General features: G+C 54.6%; 3 protein-coding genes across 10 annotated transcripts in view; 1 reads left to right on the top strand and 2 right to left on the bottom strand.

Annotated features, from left to right (window-relative positions):
• The window catches only part of SLC26A11 (solute carrier family 26 member 11), a 19,567-nt gene extending 11,004 nt beyond the window's left edge, over positions 1–8,563 (bottom strand). Inside the window, exons 1-6 of one of the 5 annotated variants that reach the window (XM_084750598.1) lie at positions 8,468–8,563; positions 7,151–7,504; positions 6,050–6,242; positions 5,401–5,486; positions 3,174–3,253; positions 1,878–2,020 (exon numbers count right to left, since the gene is read on the bottom strand). In XM_084750598.1, the coding sequence (XP_084606724.1) occupies positions 1,878–2,020; positions 3,174–3,253; positions 5,401–5,486; positions 6,050–6,242; positions 7,151–7,333 (685 nt within the window). In that variant the 5' untranslated portion in view covers positions 7,334–7,504; positions 8,468–8,563. The other 4 variants (XM_084750599.1, XM_084750600.1, XM_084750601.1 and 1 more) reach the window with 4 other exon arrangements.
• SGSH (N-sulfoglucosamine sulfohydrolase) lies at positions 8,558–19,139 on the top strand. Of its 3 annotated transcripts, none has more exons than XM_084750604.1 (8): positions 8,558–8,715; positions 11,738–11,898; positions 13,213–13,318; positions 13,908–13,995; positions 14,279–14,435; positions 14,771–14,852; positions 16,698–16,901; positions 18,309–19,139. In XM_084750604.1, exons 1-8 carry the CDS (start codon positions 8,625–8,627, stop codon positions 18,866–18,868), a joined length of 1,449 nt encoding a protein of 482 aa, XP_084606730.1. In that variant the 5' UTR covers positions 8,558–8,624; the 3' UTR covers positions 18,869–19,139. The 3 variants fall into 3 exon arrangements, with proteins under 3 accessions (XP_084606730.1, XP_084606729.1, XP_084606731.1); XM_084750603.1 differs by having other exon boundaries at positions 13,845–13,995; XM_084750605.1 differs by having other exon boundaries at positions 13,845–13,995; positions 16,698–16,873; positions 18,309–18,733.
• CARD14 (caspase recruitment domain family member 14) overlaps positions 19,129–20,192 on the bottom strand; it is a 30,358-nt gene continuing 29,294 nt past the window's right edge. For both annotated transcript variants that reach the window (XM_084750593.1, XM_084750592.1), the window contains exon 23: positions 19,129–20,192. In XM_084750593.1, the coding sequence (XP_084606719.1) occupies positions 19,985–20,192 (208 nt within the window). In that variant the 3' untranslated portion in view covers positions 19,129–19,984.

Genomic DNA, 20,192 nt, shown 5'->3' with positions numbered 1-20,192 from the left:
TTTGTTTTTCAAGATAAGGTCTCTCTGTGTAACCCTGGCTGACCTGGACTCACTTTGTAGACCAGGCTGGCCTCAAACTCACAGAGATCCACCTGCCTCTGCCTCCTGAGTGCTGGGATTAAAGGCGTGAGCTACCACGCTGGGCTAGGAACAGATTTTTACAACATCTGAGACAACCTGCAGACAGGAACATGAGCCACAGCTGGAAGTCCACATTCCGCTCTATAATTAACAGGTAGAAAAGACTTTGACAAAAACATAGTGGTGGGGGCTGCAGAGGTGGCTCCGTGGGTAAAGGCACGTGGCACTAAGTCTGAAGACCGGAGGTTGGTGTCTGGGACACACAGGGTGGAAGGAGCGAACCAACTCCTCCACACGTGCTGCCATGCCCAGCTTTTTTTGCTATTGATGTTTTACTTTTGGGTTTTCGAGACAGGGTTGCTCTGTGTAGCCCTGGCTGTCCTGGAACTCCCTCTGTAGACCAGGCTGGCTTCGAACTCAGAGATCTGCCTGTCTCTGCCTCCTGAGTGCTGGGATTACAGGTGTGAGCCACTATTCCCAGTAGCTATTGATTTTTTTAATTTAATTCACTGTGATCAAAAGTTATGCCTTATTGGTTTAAAATTATTTACATTTAGCTGGGTGGCGGTGGTGCATGCCTGTAATCCCAGTAGTCAGGGAGGCAGAGGCAGGTGGATCTCTGTGAGTCTAGGACAGCCAAGGCTACACAGAAAAACCCTGTCTTGAAAAACCAAAACTGCCAGGTGCGGTGGTGCACACCTTTAATCCCAGCATTTCAGAGGCAGAGGTGGGCAGGTCACTGTGAGTTGGAGGTCAAAAACAAACAAACAAACAAGAAAGAAAAGAAGCCGGGCGGTGGTGGCACACGCCTTTAATCCCAGCACTTGGGAGGCAGAGGCAGGCGGATTGTTGTGAGTTCAAGGCCAAGGCCAACTTGGGTCTACAAAGCGAGTCCAGGACAGCCAAGGCTACACAGAGAAACCCTGTCTTGAAAAAAAAAAACCCACAATAAAAAACAAAAACCCTATTTACATTTAGCAAAACAGTGGGGCACGCCTTTAATCCCAGTACTCAGGAGGCAGAGGCCAGCCTGGTCTACAGCCACAGCTACACAGAGGAGCCCTGCATTGAAAACAACAACAGAACAAAAAACAAAACAAAACACAAAATGCAATAACAAAAACTACTTGCGCTGGGCATGGTAGCTCACACCTTTAATCCCAGCACTCTGGAGGCAGAAGCAGGTGTGATCTCGAGGCCAGCCTGGTCTACAAAGTGAGTCCAGGACAGCCAAGGCTACACAGAGAAACCCTGTCTCAAAAAAAAAAAAAGTGAAAGTGGGAGGGGCCGTGCTGGAGGTAATCCCGGGAGGGGGAGGGGAGAATAGAGTGACTATGGCTAAGACACAGGGTATAAATGTACAAAAATGTCAGCATGGAGATAGAGAGAGAAGCGCTGGCTGCTCTTCCAAAGGTCGTGAGTTCCATTCCCAGCAACCACATGGTAGCTCACAGTCATCTGAAAAGTGAGCTGATGCCCTCTTCTGGCATGCAGGTGTATGTGCAGATAGAGCACTCACACATACAAATAAATAAATATTTTAAATTTTAAATATATTTTTAAAAGTAATGATCATTCTGTAAATTTTTTTTTTTTTTGGTTTTTTGAGAGAGGGTTTCTCTGTGTAGCCTTGGCTGTCCTGAACTCACTTTGTAGACCAGGCTGGCCTCTGCCTGGGAGCGCTGGGATTAAATGTGTAAGCCACCACAGTAAACGCCTGCAGCCACGTGTCAGCTCAGCCGTGGGTGGGAGGCACCTACCGCCCCAGCCGGGCCTCTACCAGCAGGCCCCCTCACCTGTTGTGACAGTCCACACCAGCCCACGACTGAACTTCATGCCAAAGGGCATCTCAGGATGCGAGGGAGGCATGCGCCTCCGCATCACCTTTAGCACCAACAGCAGCACCACGCAGGCCAGCCCCAGGACGGCGTCGCCCACCCTGCAGACAGAGGACCAGTCAGCGTGGACCCAGCACTGTACCTTCTGCTCTTTCCTTTCGCTGAGATACGGTTTCTCTATACAGCTCAAGCAGTCCTTGAACTTGTAATCCTCCTGCCTCAGCATCCTGAACAACAGGACCACAGACCAGTGTACAGCTCTCAGTGGTGCCTTTTTTGTTAAATACTTTATTTAAATTTTAATTTATGTGCCTTGGTGTGAGGGTGTCAGTTCTTAGAGTTACAGACAGTTGTTAGTTGCCATATGGTTGCTGGGAATTGAACCCAGGTCCTTTGGAAGAGCAGGCAGTATTCTTAACCACTGAGCCATCTCTCCAGCCCCTCCCCGTCCCTCAGTGGTGCCTTTTGCTCCCAGTCTCTCTCTCCGCCCTGTCCACTTGTATCTCTGGTCTATTTCAGAGCTACGGTGGCCTCCCAAGAACACATCCCTGTGAGGACCGGGAGGCAAGAGGCCCTTCATCGTCATGGTAACTGGACTATTGGCCCTGTTTTCAGTCACATGTCCTCCAGCCTGTAGATGCTTAGACTGTTGTAAGAGGTTTGGAAGGCTTGGGCTTGCATGGTCAGTGACACTCTGCTCATGGCACTGTCTATGATTGGCCAGTCTCACTCTCTACCTCCCTCAGGGCAGACAGGAAGCATCCTGCCACTGGCTTCAGGCCCTGGGGGTGGGGTGGGGGTAGCAACAGCTTGGGTGTCTCCTCAAATAATTTCTGGTTTAAGGAGCAGGCCATTAATTCTGGCTTCCCTTGGGCTGCTGGGTGGGTACTTAACTCCCTGAAGGAAAGGTGCCCTATGGGTCCCCCAGCTCTCTCCATGGCTCGCCGGCCCTGCCCGCTGGCGCTGGACTCTGCATCAGCTTGGTGCTGGGTCTGTGTTCTCAGCCTCACTAAGAACATTGGAAGTGAGACACTGCTTGGCTTTCTGGACTAAGGGACACAGAAGGCTCCAGGGAGGCTGTCCACAACACCCAGGTCTGGCCTGGCCTGGGCATCTGCGCGTCTAACTTTCTGCAGGGGGATGGAACAACACTGCTCCCAAGGGCCCATGTGGGACAGAACGCAGGTCCCCTGGATGGGATGAAGGTGGGGGTGGGGAGGGGGTCTGGAAGGAAGGACAGAAGCCATCAGGTACCTGGTCTCTCCGATGTGGAGGAAGGTGTGATACACTTGCAGGAAGAACTGGCGGGGGACGTTCCGCAGGCCCAGGAGGTTCTGCTCAAACACAGGGGCCATTAGAAAAGCACTCACCACAGAGGCCAGCTCCTCACACACTTCTGCCGACTCTCCCTCTCTCCCCATCAGGAGAAACCCCTGGAGTCCCGTGCTGGACCCCCCCCCCAATCCCCACGGCTATGCTGCCTCAGGGCTCCCAGGAGACTAAGGCAAGAGAGTGGAGTTATCTTAGTCAAGACAAAAATCCAGTTTGGGACACCCCAAAGCAAGGAAACCGGCTCTACAACTGTGTGGTTTGGAGTCCTGGACCATATGTCCTGGTCGGCCTCTATCCACCTACAGACACTGGCCCAAAGTCACATCTGTTCACTCATAGCCCTGTCCCCACCAACCAGAAGGAGAAAACCACACCCACCACAAAACCAAGAAAGACAGGCAGGGCTCCAGGGGAGCTGGGTACTGACCACCCTCAGGCAGAGGGGTCCTCTGCTCTCTGCCATCACTGAGGTGTGAGGACTCTGGGCAAGTAAGCAGAGACGTGCTCTGGGTCTCAGGGGAGACCCAGCCATGTCAGATGGTTGCAGGTCATGATCTAATTGCATTTTTTTATAAATAAATTTTTTTAAAAAAAAAATATTTATTTATTATGTATACAGTGTTTTGCCTGCATATACAACTGCACTCCAGAAGAGGGCACCAGATCTTATTGTAGATGGTTGTGAGCCACCATGTGGTTGCTGGGAATTGAACTCAGGACCTCTGGAAGAGCAGTCGGTGCTCTTAACCTCTGAGCCATCTCTCCAGCCCTCTAATCGCATTTTTAAAAACCAGGTGGGCAGCTAGGATTACAAAACAGGCGTGCAGAGAAGGATCTCCACGCTGGCAGGATGATCACACAAGAGGCCACTCAGCTCTCGTGAGGGGAGGGAGGATTACGTTGTTCCCAAGTAAAGGCAGGGCCTCCCTGACACCCTGGCGTGAACATACCCCTCACCACACTCACCCACACCTTATTGTTTGTTTGTTTTAAAGTGGACACAATGACAAACCTACCATCTAGGGGCCTAGTGTGTGTTGGGAGTTACACACATGAAAGTATGACCTGGTGACTAGCCATCAGTGTGAAAAAATATATATAAGAAAAGAAAAAAAGAAAGGAAGGAAGGAAGGAAGGAAGGAAGGAAGAAAAGGAAAACGGAACTGCCTCACACACATACACATATCCCACCCTGGATTTCTCAGCCTGCACAGAGAGGCGCAGCATCCCCTGGCCCTGGGAAGCATGCCTTGCGGAGATGTGGGGGGTGGGGGGGGGTGGGGACGGACACAGGGCCAAGTGACACATGGTGACACATGACGAGCCAGTCATGTGGCCCTGAGTATGCCATGAGGGACCCAAGTTGCCAAGTGCAGGACAGAGTTCAGCCCCACTCTGCACACGCTTGCTGGGTGCATGGACACTTCACACCTCAGTCCATCCTCCAGGGCTGGCAGCAGAGACAGCAAATTCTACCCTTGGAGTCGGGCGTGGTGGCACATGCCTTTAATCCCAGTACTCAGGAGGCTAGACACAGAGAAACCCTATCCTTAAAAAACAAAAAACAAATAAACAACCACAACAACAAAAATGGCAAAGAGAACTCGGGAGGCAGAGGCAGGAGGATCCCTGTGAGTTCGAGGCCAGCTTGGTCTACAGAGAGAATTCCAGGACAGCCAGAGCTGTTACACAGAGAAACTCTGTCTCAAAAAACCAAAAATAAAAAAGGAGGAAAAAAAAGAAGGAGGAGGAGGAGGAAGAGGAGAAGAAGAAGAAGAAGAAGAAGAAGAAGAAGAAGAAGAAGAAGAAGAAGAAGAAGAAGAAGAAGAAGAAGAAGAAGAAAAAGAGAGACCACAGCAGCAAAGCCATGTGGAGCTGGGCAGTTGGCTGGCAACCACAAGTCTCCCAAGGAATTCCTCGTAAGGACAGAACAGAAAACCCAGGCACCAAGAAACAGACACAGTAAAGCCAGGGGTACAGCCACCAGCCCCAGATGTCACTCAACACCTCCCCTAGGAAGAGGAGACCCCGGAGAGCTCCACGGGGAACACACAGCTACAGGCCCCAGCTAGCAGACTGGCCTTGACATTACTCCCAGGCCAGACAGCAGCAGCCACAGGGGCAGAGTCCAGGCGGACAGTGTGCCCACCTTGATCTGTCCAAAGCCAATGGTGATGGTGGCAGCGGAAGTGAAGCCTTTAATGACGGGGCAGGAGATGAAGTCCAGCAGGAACCCTGTGGCCAACAGAGAACTGAGACACTTAACCCACTCAGCTTCAGGAGAAGGGGTGCACGTGGCCCAGAAGTGGTACAGTGGGGCTGAGGGCTGGGGGGGGGGGTAGACTGCAGCTAAGGATGGACGGCCGACATGCTGCTCTGGACATTTTTTCCAAAGATTTATTATTTTTTTAATTTATCTAATGTGTGTACTTGTGTGCATTCGTGTGCACCGTGTGTGTGCAGGTGTGAACAGAGGCCAGGAGAGGACGCCATGTCCCTGAAACTAGAGCTAGCATTTGTTCTAAGTTGCCCATGTGGCTACTGGGAACGGAACCCGGGTCCTCTGCAAGAGTAGTATAGGCTCTTAACTGTGGCCAACTTTCCACCCCGTATTCTAGACATTTCTGGAAGGTAGGAAAGGTCTCCGCTCTGGGGCCCCAACATTTCTGGCCCCTGTGCAGAAAACAGTCGAGTTGGAGGCTGTTCCCCCCCTCCCCCGGTATACAGCCATGCACAGAAAAGCACCCCAGGAGAAGCAGCCTGAAGACACATCCCACAGCAGGAAAGTGGAGTCTTACCCAACTGCAGGAGCCCCATAGCCAGCTGGACACACCCAGACAGGAAGGCAAGCAGCACGGCATAGGCGGGTTCACGGAAAGTGTACAAGGACACCAGGAGGGACATGACAGCCGTGGGGCCCAGAGTCACGTCCCGGGAGGTGCCCAGGAAGAGATACACGAAGCATCCCATGAAGGCAGAGTAGAGGCCGTACTGTTGGGGAAAGACTACAGTGAACCCCAGGAGGCCCGGGCTGGTCAGTATGCATCGATGTCTCTGCTGTTAAGCTGTCAATCCCGCACACACCAGGGTGTGCTCTTCTCTCCTTCTGTTAACTACCAAGGGTGGGGTGGGGGAGCGCTCGGAGAGCTGTTTATATCTCTGGGTCTGGGTCTGGGTCTGAGAAAGTGTTCTTTCTTTTAAATTTTATGTGCCTGAGTATTCTGCCTATGAGTGTGTGTGTGTGTGTGTGTGTGTGTGTGTGTGTGTGTGTGCCATGTGAGTGCAGGTGACCTCAGAGGCCAGTGCTGGATGCCCTGTATGAGCTGCCCCAGGTGGGTGCTGGGACCTGAATCCAGGTCCTCTGCAAGAACAGCAAACAAACAAACAAAAAAATCTGTTGTCTTAGTTGGGCCTGTGGTGGCTCACACCTGTAATCCCAGCACTCAAGGAGGCAGAGACAGGAGAATCTCTGTGAGTTCGAGGCCAGCCTGGTCTACAAAGCAAGTCCAGGACAGCCCAGGCTACATACACAGAGAAACCCTGTCTTGGGGGAAAAAAAAACCCAACAAAACAAAACCTGTTGTCTCGTGACTGAGTCTTGCTATGATAGGTTGGCCTTGTATTCTCAATCCTCTTGCCTCAACTTCCCAAGAGCTGGGATGTCTAGACACACGCCACCAGTACCTGGCTGTTCCTAAGGTCACCCTGAGGCATGATTTGGGTCCCAGCTGAAAAAACCCAGGACCAGCTTGGCACCAAAAGGCAGTCACATGCTAAAAGATTAGACGCAAAGGGGCCATCCGCATGGAAGTGTCGGACTCCACTGTTTCTGCCTCGAGACAGACACTGAGGGACAGGAAGGGGTCAGGCCGTGTAGAGAGAGGGGATGGCCACTTCACCTGGGGTGGGAGTCCAGCCACTTCTGCATAGGCCAGCGCCTGGGGGATGACTGTCAGTCCCACAGAGAGTCCAGCAATAAAGTCCATCCTCAGCCAGTGCAGAGAGTAGGCAGGCAGCCAGGCCAGGATGGGCAGCCTTCTCTGCAGTGCCACTCGAGAGCAACAGCGGGTGTCTGGTGCCATGTCCAGGCTGGGGGATCTGGCTTACCCAGACCTTCCAGGGAGCAGTGATCAGAGCTTGGGAGAAGGTGGCGATTTGACCTGTAGTGACCCTTTCCCAAGGGCCTCGGGACCAGTCTGTCTTTTGTGAAGGGAGGCTGAGCCAAGCGGCCAAGTTCCCCAAACTGTGAAGATCTGGAAAAAGAAGCCAGCAACCTGTGCACATGAGCCTGGACTAAGGATTCAGGAAGGCCTCTCTTTCCCCCTCTCACCCACTGTCCCTGAACCCCACTGTCCCCAAGCCTCAGTGTCTCTCCATTACCCACTCCCACAAACAAAACCTGGTAAACTAGTTCTTCATGGGATGCCTAAAGGCTGAATTTTCACTTCTGAAGAATCCCTTCCTTTCTTTTGCCCCCTCCCCAGGGAACTTGGCTGTACCAGCCCAGAGAGAAGCTGGTCCTGCAGGCTCAGGAAAGAGTGTGTGGGTGGGCAGCCTGGAGGCCCCAAGGGAACCAAGATTTACAAGTGTGCACCAAGTCACCGCGGAGGAAGGGCTCCACCCACCACTGAGGGCTGCAGTTGGAGGAATGGGGGCGGGGCGGGGTGGCTCACATGATTTACCCAGCTCCCACCTGTGACATGTACAGCCTGAGTTGGGCCCTGAAGATACTAGTTTGATTTCCAAAGACCAAGTAGAACTCCCGAATTAATTCTAGAATTAATTCTAGGCGCGTAGCATCCGCTAAAATCCTGGGACGTGGACACAAGAGCGCGCGCGGACACACACACACACACACACACACACACACACACACACGTCCCAGCACCATAGCTGCTTCCCCACTACTGGTTCACGCGCCCAGCCCTTGATGTGCCGCTCTGGACAAAACCCACTCCTCCCCACTCACACACAGCCGCTAGCGGGGGATCCCGGAGTCCAGTGAGGACCCTGAGGTGCCAGTAGGGACCACAAGCAAGTCGGAGAACTTGGAGTAAGGCTGAGGGCGCCGGGACTCCAACGGGACGCGGTGGGGAGGGGCCCGGGTGTTGGGTGCACCATGAGACGCAGCGCTGGCCCCGTGTCCACGGCCCCTGGTGACTGCAGCCCAGCAGGGCCACGCACTCCCTCTCTCCACTCCACGGACCCAGACTCACCCACCGGACGCTGAGGCTCGGAGTCTCCCGAGGTGGCCCTAGCTGAGTCTGCAGGAATCTCAGGGGCGAAGTGGGCAGGACCTGGGCGGGGCCTAACACGCACGTGACCGTGGGGTGGAGGGGCGAGCCGGAACCGCTTACTTTGACCGGCGCAGCCATGCACAGCCCGGGACTGGCCCGCTGCGCGGTGCTGTTGCTCTTGGGACTCTGCGGCGGCGCGCACTCCCGCAACGTGCTGCTGATTGTTGGTGAGTGCCGCCCGTCTCTTCCGTGGCCGTCCTCCGCTACCTGCTGTTGCCCCAGAAGCGGCCCCTCGGCTCTTCCCAGCCACTGGTCGGTGCTGACCCCTGCGGCCGGCTCCCTTGCAGCCCCACTGCCATCCCTCCTGTCTCTTGCGTCTGGTCCTCCCGCTTCTGCCCTCCCCGGTCTGGCCCAGCACTCCCACATCTGTAGTCAGAGCTGCCAGGGAGACCCCGTGGCATAGGGGGTTTACAGGCTCCTGAGAAGCTTCGAGGCTGGCCCCTGAGTCCCCGAGTCTTTGCAGCGTGTCCTGGGACAGCCCTTTTCCAACTCCCGGCCCAGAGGTACAGTACTCCATTGGCCATCCAAACTCCCTCAGCCCCTCTTAGAAACCACCAAGTTCCTCCTGCGTTCACGAGACTTCCTGTTTGGGTGATCAGTGCCTGGCTTGTGACAACCCAGGCCTTCTGAGGTCTGGCCCTGGGCCAGGACCACACTTTCTGATAAATTTTGTGGTGTCTGGGCAGGCCAGTTGGCTAATTGTAACATAAACAGTGCTTTGCTGTCTCGGGACCACGACCCCCCACATCTCTCTGGGGCACTAGTGAAGATTTGCGCAGAGTGCACATCCATGGATAGGGTCGATGCTGGAACCTTCGGAGCCTGGCCCAGCCTGCTTAGGCCCTGTCTCAGCTTAGACAGCCATAACTACAAAAACCCAAGAGGCTTGGGGCGTGGTGGCGCACGCCTTTAATCCCAGCACTCGGGAGGCAGAGGCGGGCGGATCGCTGTGAGTTCGAGGCCAGCCTGGTCTACAAAGTGAGTCCAGGACAGCCAAGGCTAACACAGAGAGACCCTGTCTCGAAAAACCAAAAAAAAAAAAAAAAAAAAAAGAGTACTTGCCACCTTTCCAGAGGTCACAGGTTCAATTCCCAGCACCTCCATGGCATCTGACAGCGATTCTTTTCCTTTTTCTTTCTTTCTTTTCTTTTTTTTTAAGATTTATTTATTTTTATGTGCATTTGGTGTCCTGCCTGCATATCTGTGTGACGGTGGAACTGGAGTTAGAGACAGTGGTGAGCCGCCATGTGGGTGCTGGGAATTGAACTCAGGTCCTCTGGAAGAGCAGCCAGCGCTCTTCACCACTGAGCCATCTCTCCAGCCCCTCACAGGATTTTTAACTCCACTTCTAAGGTATCTGATGATCCCTTTTTATCTTTGTGGGCATTCCAGGCAGGGTGCACACATGTATACATGCAGGCCAAATACTCACAAAGCACAAAATAAAAGTTAAAACACACACACACACACACACACACACACACACACACAGAGCCATGGTTTTGTTTTGTTTTGTTTGTTTGTTTTGGTTGGTTTTTTTGTTTGGTTTTGGTTTTCGAGACAGGGTTTCTCTGTGCAGCCTTGGCTGTCCTAGACTCACATTGTACACCAGGCTGGCCTCGAACTCACAGCAATGTGCCTGCCTCTGCCTCCTGAGTGCTGAGATCAAAGGTGTGTGCCACCACTGCCCAGTTTACAGGCCATCTTAACAAACAAATGTATTTCTTTTTTCTTTTCTTTTCTTTTTTTCTTTTTCTTGAGAGAGGGTGTGTGCGCCACCACACCTGGCCTAAACAAATGTATTTCTAGCAATTCCAGAATATGGAGACTGGGACCAGGCAGCCAGTGGCTCCTCCGTCTGGCTCTGGGGAGGCCTTCCTGGCTTGTTGATGGCAGCCTTCTCATTCCTGAGCATGACAGAAATGCCTCAGTCCCCTTGGATTGGACCCCACCACCACCCCCATTTAACCGTTAACGGACTGTGGATTCAGACAGGGACAGCATCAATTTTGGAAGGATGCAGTTCAGTCTGTATCAGTGACATAAGCGGGTGCTGGGACCTTTGTGTGCAGAAGCAGCTTGCTTCCTGGCCTCCAGCAGAAGGCACGCCTAACGCAGTGGTTCCACCTGTCCTCCCCCCTGTCCTCCCCCCTGTCCTCCCACCCGTCCTCCCCCTGTCCTCCCCCCATCCTTCCCTTTGTCCTCCCGCCGTCCTCCCCCTTTCCTCCCTCCTGTCCTCCCCCCTGTCCTCCCACCTGTCCTCCCCCTGTCCTCCCACCTGTCCTCCCCCCTTTCCTCCCACCTGTCATCCCCCTTTCTCCCATCTGTCCTCCCGCCTGTCCCTGCGCCCTGCCTGCTCAGCTGTCTTTGGTTCTTGCATGGTTGGTCCAGTGGGGTACCGGGTGACAGCTGGCCAGGAGGCTGGCCTTTGTTGAAGGATTGCATTGCCTCTGAGGCAGGTGAGTGACATGTTGCCACCGGGATTCTCCTCAGTTACTCCTGGAGTGCCCCTGCTGCCCTCTCCTGCAGAGCAGGATCTGGGTGGCCTTCCCCCATTTCAACTGCCCAGCAATGGCTGTGGAGCTTCACCGCTCCAGACTTCTGGTGCCTCCTGTAGGGTGGAAGGAAAAATACACAATCTGCAAGGTTGTAGCCTTCAGGGAAGAGGACTGTGTCTCAGCGACAGGCAGCGATGTGCTGTGCGCACACACGCACCTCAGCTGTGTCCTGGGCATGGTTCTCCCACCTGGCTGTCACCTTGTGAGGTGTCTGCAAAGCCCAGGGAGGCCCAGTAGCCTGCCATGACTGCATTCAGCTACCACCCGCTAACATGCCTGCAAAGACACCACGTTTTCTGGGGTGTTGTGCTCCGCACACTAGCCCACTGTTAACATTCCCACCTGAGTGCCCAGCATTGGGTCCCATGTCAGCACATCCACCCAGGGAATCTTCCTTGACTGTGTGGTCCCTGCTTGCTCACAGCTCCTGTCTCACTGTGCCTGGCATCATAGCTCTCAGGTAGGCATCCTGCCTTCTGGGAGTATCTTGTTCTGAGCATCACAGGGCCAGGCCTTCTCAACAGTACCACCCTGTCATGTCGTGTGCCCCCCCCCTCCCCACCCCCGCCGTGGCCTCCTCGACTGTCTCTTCTGAGCCCAGCCAACGTGCCCTCTGTTCTGACTTTCTCAGCGGATGATGGAGGCTTTGAGAGTGGCGCATATAACAATAGCGCCATCACCACCCCTCACCTGGACGCCCTGGCCTGCCGCAGCCTCATCTTCCGTAACGCCTTTACCTCAGTCAGCAGCTGTTCCCCCAGCCGTGCCAGCCTCCTCACTGGCCTGCCCCAGGTAAGAGTAGCTAGTGGGATGGAGCTGGGAGGGGTAGATAGGTGACTCTAGGGCCCAGGAGAACTGGCCTCTCTCCCTGGGTGCTGCCTGGTTTCCCTTAGGGGCAGATACAGCCCAGAGGTCTCAGGTGCAACCAGAGCTCTGCCTTACCACCTCTCAGCTCAGCTGGCTCTGCCGCTCCGTGGCTGTGAACAAACAGCATACCCCTCAGTGCCTTAGTGTCCTCATCTGTGACATGGGTACAGTGAGATGTCACTCACGGGTCATTGTGGGGTTGGCCAAGCATGGCTGTGTGGGGAAAGTGCCCTGCATGGTGGGTGGGCTCCCGTGTATGGTCAAGGCACTTCCTTTTTTTGTTGTTATGGTAAAGTACACAAAACATAAAGTTTGCCATCTCAACAGCACGGTCAGTGCTGTGAAACACGCTCACATGACTACAGGCACCCTACAAGTTGCTTTAGCTGAGATTCTCTCTCCTCATTAAATACCACCAACGCCATTGCTGCCAGAATGACCCCGCCCTCCACTCTGTCTAAATCTGATGACTTCAGGGCCCTCTTGCAGGTGGAACCACCTCCTGCTCGGCTATTATGACTGGTGGAGACACTGAGCTTAGAGTCTCTGTGGGATCTGCTCCTTGTAGCCCTTGTCAGAACTTACTAATCTTTTTCAAGATCTTTGTTGGGGTGGAAGATGGTTAGCTTGGCTTTAATCCCAGCACTGGGTCCCAGCACTTGGGAGGCAGAGGCAGCTCACAGCCAGCCTGTTCTACAGAGTGCGTTCCAGGGCAGCCGGGGCTACATGCAGAGACCCTGTGTCAGTGTTGCTTGTTTGTTTGGTTTTGGTTTTTTGAGATAGGATTTCTCTGTTACACAGAACCCTGGCTGTCCTGGACTTACCCTGTAGACCAGCCTGGCCTCGAACTCATAGTGATCCCCTGGCCTCTGCCTCCCAAGAGCTGGGATTGAAAAATGTGTGCCACCACACCTGGCTTGGGAATCGGTTCTTCCCTCACACCATGTGAATACATCAGGAGTGGTGCATCACAGGCTGAACGCTTTCCCAGATGAGCTATCTTGCACAAACCCCAACCTTTTTGGAGACAGGGTCTAGGCCCAGACTTGCCTCAGACTCACTGTAGCTTGGTGGGGAGTGGAACACATCCTCCCTGGATCCTTTCCTCCCTGCTGGTGTCCCCTGGCACAGGAGGGAGAGCAGGGCGGAGTCCCCTAGGGCCAGCATCCTGAAGGGGCCTGGGAGGAGCCATGGGGTGTCAGAGCCCAGCCTCACAGCATCGGGTGCCTTTGTCTGCAGCATCAGAATGGCATGTACGGGCTGCACCAGGATGTGCATCACTTCACCTCCTTCGACAAGGTGCGGAGCCTACCGCTGCTGCTCAGCCAGGCCGGAGTGCGCACAGGTGAGGCATGCCCCCCCCAGCCAAAGCTGCAGGTCTGAGTCAAGCCTGCAGGAGATGGTACCGGGATCCTATCCCTGCTGGTGCTATTAGAAAGTCCCTAACAGGGGCTGGAGAGATGGCTCAGGGGTTAAGAGTATTGACTGCTCTTCCAGAAGTCCTGAGTTCAATTCCCAGCAACCACATGGTGGCTCACAACCATCTATAATGTGATCTGATGCCCTCTTATGGCCTGCAGGTGTACATGCAGACAGAGCACTGTATACATAATAAATAAATAAATAAATCTTTTTAAAAAAGAAAAAGAAGGAAAAGAAAGTCCCTAACAGCGTTGTTTGTACCAACCTGTGTAACCTGCTGCTCAGCCAGGCCAGCGTGTACACAGGGGAGGTGAGGCCACTTTGTGATCCTTTCTAGTCTCTTAGAGAGGGAGGCTCCAAGCTGCCCATCCGTAGCAGCCACACGTTTGGGGTTTGGGCAGGATAAGGGGACAGAGTGGATCCCAGACAGACCTCTTGCCCACCCTCAGGCATCGTTGGGAAAAAGCACGTGGGTCCAGAGGCGGTGTACCCCTTCGACTTTGCATTCACAGAGGAGAACAGCTCTGTGCTGCAAGTGGGGAGGAACATCACTAGAATCAAGCAACTAGTCCAGAAATTCCTGCAGACTCGGGACGACAGGTACGAGGGTGGGAGGGTGGCAGGTAAGGGGAGGCTCTGCCCTGCTAACCCTCTGGGGGGGCCAGACCTCTCAGGTGGGCTTAGGCCGTCATCCCAGGGCTCACAGGTGGCTGTGGCAGGGGCAGAGGAAAACATTCTAGATGCCCAGGAGAAAAGGGAGCTGGGGTGACTTGCCAGTAAGAGTAAGCCAAGCCAAAGTGTGCCGACCCAAGAACGGGGGCTCATGGGGCCAGGACAGTGGCCTGGCCTTGGCACCCACACTGACCCATCCCTCCATGTTCAGGCCTTTCTTCCTCTACGTGGCTTTCCACGACCCCCACCGCTGCGGGCACTCCCAGCCCCAGTACGGAACCTTCTGTGAGAAGTTTGGCAGTGGGGAGAGCGGCATGGGGCGCATTCCAGACTGGACACCCCAGACCTACGACCCTCAGGACGTGACGGTAGGAGGGGGCCTTGCAACGTTTCCAAGGCCTATGACCCACCGTGCTCTAAATCCAGGGCCCTGGGCTCCTTAGAGCTGCAGACCTCACCCCCAGGATGAGGGGACTTGGCTCCAGGTCCTTGTGTGCGGGCTGCAGAGGGAGCCCTGGACCCTGGAGACGAAGCGATTGACTGTGTGCAGAGTAAAGCTGCACCGACCGGTCTGTTCATGGGAGAATGGGGGAAGGACGCGCACTGCCTCCTACCCAGTCGGAAATGGCCGGTGTTGACCGCGACCTGTCCGGTCCCTGGCCCCGCCCATTCTCAAGCGCTCTGCCCCTGCCTTCTCCCTCAGGTGCCTTACTTTGTCCCTGACACACCAGCAGCCCGAGCAGACCTAGCAGCTCAGTATACCACCATCGGCCGGATGGACCAAGGTGGGTCCCCGCGACCGAGGCTGTCTTTCTTATCACAGGCCAGGGACCTCTAGCCAGGCTGGACTCCACTCAAGTGGGTCCCAGTAGGAACATAGTGTGAGCCAGGGTTGGTGTCGAGGGCCCGAGTCGTTGCTTTTGCGGCCTCGGTATCCCTGGGTTCGCGGCCACGTTACGGCAAGCTCCAGCCCCAGCTTCACGTCGCCTGCTTAGCTGTGCGTCTTCTGCCCTTTTGTCTGTTGCTCTTCTTCTTCTTCTTTTTCAAAAAACACTTATTTTACTTGTATGGGTGTTTTGCCTACGTGTATGTAAGTACATCACATGCATGCAGTGCCCACCAAAAAAAAAAAGGGCAACAGATCTTCTGAATTGGAGTTACAGACGGTTGTGAGCCACCCGGTGGTTGCTGGGAATTGAACCCAGGTCCTCTGGAAGAGCAGCCAGTGCTCATAACCACTAAACTATCTCTCCAGCCACATTCTTTTCATTAATTAAACTACATTGTTTCTTTTATTTTTCATGCGTGCATGTGTTTGTGCATGCCCGTTTTTACACATATGTGGATGTACAAATGTGTGTGTGCGCATGGAGGCCCGAGGTTGGTGTTGGAATTCATCTACAGTCTCATTTCCACTTTACTTTCCGAGGCAGAGCCTGTCAGTCAAACCCAGAGCTGCTGCTGACAGAGCTGGTCCTCTGAGCCAGCGTGCTCTGGGCATCCTGTTTCTGCTGGGCACTGCTGGGGCTCCAGGAAAGCTCTCTCACCCACCTGGCAATTATGTGGGTTTCTGGGATCCAAACTGCTATCCTAACTCTTGCATGGCAAGCATGTCAGTGGCTAAGCTGTCTCTGGGTGCCCTCTCTTGTTTTTTGTTTTTGTTTTTCAAGACAGGGTTTCTCTGTGTAGCCCTGGCTGTCCTGGACTCACTTTTGTAGACTAGGCTGGCCTCAAACTCACAGCGATCCACCTGCCTCTGCCTCCCGAGTACTGGGATTAAGGGTATGCGCCACCACGCCTGGCCCCTTCTCCATGGATCCTTAACTTGCATCTATCTGCTAAGTCTGTCTTCTAAGGAAGAGGGCGCTGACAGGCTCCTGTAGACATGCCTAGGGGTGGGATCCAAGCCTGCAGGGGGTGGTACTGGGATCACATCCCTGCTGGTGTGCTAGTAAAAGGTCCCGCCAGGCCGTGGTGGTGCACACCTTTAATCCCAGCACTCGGGAGGCAGAGGCAGGCGGATCGCTATGAGTTCAAGGCCAGCCTGGTCTACAAAAGTGAGTCCAGGACAGCCAGGGCTACACAGAGAAACCCTGTCTAGGAAAAAAAAAAAGAAAGAAAAGAAAGAAAGAAAAGGGCTGGGCGTGGTGGCACACGCCTTTAATCCCAGCACTTGGGAGGCAGAGGCAGGTGGATCACTGTGAGTTCGAGGCCATCCTGGTCTACAAAGTGAGTCCAGGGTAGCCAAGACTACACAGAGAAACCCTGTATCGAAAAAACAAAACAAAACAAAAACAAAAACAAAAACCAAAAAGAAAAAAAAAAGAAAGAAAGAAAAGGTCCCTAACAGCAGTGTCTTGCCCAAGCTGTCACTCTCTGCTCCATGGGACAGACACAAGATTCTAAAACGCAGAAACTAGCTCGGCAATAGCAGCAGCAATGTGACAGCAGTTCTGAGGGATGAGGGGTCCCTGGAAGCCATGTGGCCTGCTCAAGTACAGGGGCTGTGAGCTGGAGGCAAGGGGCTTGGCCTGCAGGGAGGACCGGAGGGGTGTTTGAGGGCCAGGAGGTAACAGCCCAGGGATGAACGGACACACGTGCCCGAGCCTTCTCCCTCCTCCTCTCCTCAGGGGTAGGACTGGTGCTCCAGGAGCTGCGAGGCGCCGGGGTGCTCAACGACACCCTCATCATCTTCACGTCCGACAACGGGATCCCCTTCCCCAGTGGCAGGACCAATCTGTACTGGCCCGGCACAGCTGAGCCCTTGTTGGTGTCATCCCCAGAGCACCCACAACGTTGGGGCCAGGTCAGCGAGGCCTACGTGAGCCTTCTGGGTATGGCTGTCTGTCTGTCTGTCTCATGGGGGAGAAGTGCAGTCCAGTGGGACTGGCACGGGTCAGGTGCTGGAGTGCTCCCCGATGTAGGGAGTGCTCCCTGATGTAGGGAGTGCTCTTCCACCTGGGTAGGGACTGGGAGGCCTGCTCCTGTCGGGTCATGACCCCCTCAGAGCGTCTGGTGGGTTCCAGGTGGTACCAATGGGCTGTGGGTTACCCACTTGAGAACCATCTCCGTTTTTCTCGGGATCCAGAGCCTCTCGTGACTTAGCTCTAAGAGGCGCTGGCAATCCAGCTCCTCGCCATGAGGGACCAAGCCCGCAGGTATGGGGAACAGAGAGTTAGACAACCCAGGCAGACGCGTGCTGTGCCCCTCACTGCTTGGAGAGAGCCCCTGTGTTCTTCTTGGGGCTTACGAGATAGGCTCCCTCCAGCCCAGGAGCCACCTCTCCCCGTGGCCCTTGAACCATGAGTGAGGGAACCATGTGACCGACCCTGAGTGACTACTGAACCCTCCATACCCAGGGCTCTCTGGATGCATAGGATTTTGGAAGGCCCTGTTGTTAATTTAAAAGCATTTCCTAATCGCTGTGAGTTCGAGGCCAGCCTGGTCTACAAAGTGAGTCCAGGACAGCCAAGGCTACACAGAGAAACCCTGTCTCGAAAAACCAAAAAAAAAAGAAAGCATTTCCTAAATAATGTTTATTATCATGTTTATAATTATCTCAGCATTGTTATCCAACCCGCCTTCACAGTCGGTAAAGACACAGACACCTGATCAATTTAGAATAGCCTTACTTCACCTGGGGCGTGGCAGACATCACCTCCTAAGCAACCTTCCGTTACATCCCAAGCCCCCGTATCATGGCATCTGCTCTAATAAATCCCACCTGGGCTGCCTCCCATCCACAAATACTTGCTAATGTCCTCCCTCCCTCCATGCCGGTCCTGCTATGTGCAGTTCCCACACTAACCTTGGTGGCCGTTCCCTCTTCCTCCCAAGATCCTTCTCTCCCCCAAACCTGAGAACTTTGGCCACACCTACCCCATGCTGCCCTGCCCGGAGGGGGGAGGGGGGGGTTAGGCCTTTTAATCAGCCAGCCTGGAATAATTTCTTAGGCATCACTTTCAGGTGTGTCCTGGGGGGCTGGGGGTAGGGGTAGTAATTAGCAATCTAATACAAAGCACCAGGCCATGACCCCACAAGGTCCCTGGATATCGGCAAGCCAGGGCCTCACAGGCAAGAAGTGACCAGTGATGAGAGGTGCAGCCCGGAGGAGCCCTTCCCCACTGGTTGTCTGATCCTTGACAGGGGTGGGGAGGCGGGGGTGGGGGAAAGCATGGGAATTCTAGAGAGACTCAGATTCAGCCCTCGGGGACCCCTGCTAAGAGGCTGTTCCTTTCCAGACCTCACCCCCACCATCCTGGACTGGTTCTCCATCCCGTACCCCAGCTACGCCATCTTCGGCTCAAAGACGGTCCAGCTCGCAGGCCGATCCCTGCTGCCCGCGCTGGAGATGGAGCCCCCGTGGGCCACCGTGTTCAGCAGCCAGAGCCACCACGAGGTCACCATGTCCTACCCCATGCGCTCCGTGCACCACCAGAACTTCCGCCTCATTCACAACCTCAACTTCAAGATGCCGTTTCCCATCGACCAAGATTTCTATGTCTCGCCGACCTTCCAGGATATCCTGAACCGCACCACATCCGGCCAGCCCACGGGCTGGTACAAGGATCTCCACCATTACTACTACCGGGAACGCTGGGAACTCTACGACGTGAGCCGGGACCCCCGAGAGACGCAGAACCTGGCCGCCGACCCACACTTCGCCCAAGTGCTGGAGATGCTGAAAGCTCAGCTGGTCAAGTGGCAGTGGGAGACGCATGACCCATGGGTGTGCGCCCCTGACGGGGTCCTAGAGGAAAAGCTTACACCTCAGTGCCAGCCCCTTCACAATGAGCTCTGACAGTCCCTGGGGCCCCTGCCAGCCCTCCGAGACACAGAGGGGCCAACGGAGGCGGTGCCGACAGTCGCCTCTCTGAGTGACCCCAGCATGTGACCCCAGCTTTCCTCTTCCTCCTCCACTTGCCAAGGGTCGGAAGCACAGCCTAGGAACCTAGAAAGACAGTGCCTGTCCCCTGTGCCCCTGTCAATTCCATCCGGGGAGGCAGTGAGAGCCGTGGGCCTCAGCATCAGAAAACCTTTTGACAACAGTATTAACGGTGCTCAGAAAGCCAGTTGCGGTGGTGGCGCACGCCTTTAATCCCAGCACTTGGGAGGCAGAGGCAGGCAGATCTCTGTGAGTTCGAGGCCAGCCTGGTCTACAAAGTGAGTCCAGGACAAGCAGGGCTACACAGAGAAACCCTGTCTCGGAAAAAAAAAACAAAAACAAACAAAAAAAACAGTATACAGAACTTCATAGTAGCACAGTAGGTCTTAGGCAGTGAGATTCAAATACTCGGTAAAAATGACTCTGCTTATGGCTAGGCAGAGGCTTGAACCAAGTGGGGTGTAATGCACCCTAAGAAAGACCAGGGGCAATGTCAGTTTGAGAGTCAAGTCTTCACTCAGGAAGGGTCCTCTGGCTCTGTCCAGGACACCTACCAAAGCAACCCAGTGTTTGCGGCCGGGCACAGAGGCTGTGAGTCAAAGAGCCACTCAAGTAAGTCTGTCTGGTTTGCAGTGTCAGTGGCAGCACTTGGCTCTTAGCAGCTAAAACAGGTAGGTCAGCTGTGCCCAGAGTCTGTGCCCCTGCCCTGAGCGGGAGGACAGCTCCAGTGAGCTGGCAAAGTTCCGTTGGTATTGGAAATGTAAAAGGAGGGGACAGCCCCCATGAAGTATTTCCTGTTATCACAGGAGGTTGGGGCGCTGGCCTGGGCTGATCTCAGGAAGGACCCCGGCTTAGCAGAGTGTTCACCGGTCCTCCATAAGCCCAGGTCGTACTGTGTGAAGGTAGCTTCGTTTACACCATGATTGCTGGAGCATGTGAGGTCAGGCCCCTACCAGAGAGGAAGCGGGGTTGTTTGCTGACAGCCTTAACAGGCACAGGGAGGTCCCCACAGTCCTAAGCCAGGTCCGGGCTTCAGCAGGGGCTGTGCTCCGTCCACACCACCTTCTTCTGTTCATCAGCAATGGCCAGGCGCACACAGCTGAGCAGGCCGTCCACGTCGCTCCAGCCGTCGGGGGTCAGGCTGCTGTACAGACAGGGCACTCTGTCCAGCTCCCCCTCCTCCTGCCGGGCCGCCTCCAGGAACTGCTCCTCAGTGGCACCAAGCCGCTGCAGGCCTTTC

Source organism: Acomys minous (assembly GCF_964271855.1).
Source record: "Acomys minous genome assembly, chromosome: 12".
In the NCBI taxonomy this organism is placed as follows: domain Eukaryota; kingdom Metazoa; phylum Chordata; class Mammalia; order Rodentia; family Muridae; genus Acomys; species Acomys minous.
Note: the sequence above shows the minus strand (reverse complement) of the source record. Positions and strands in the feature narration are given on the sequence as shown.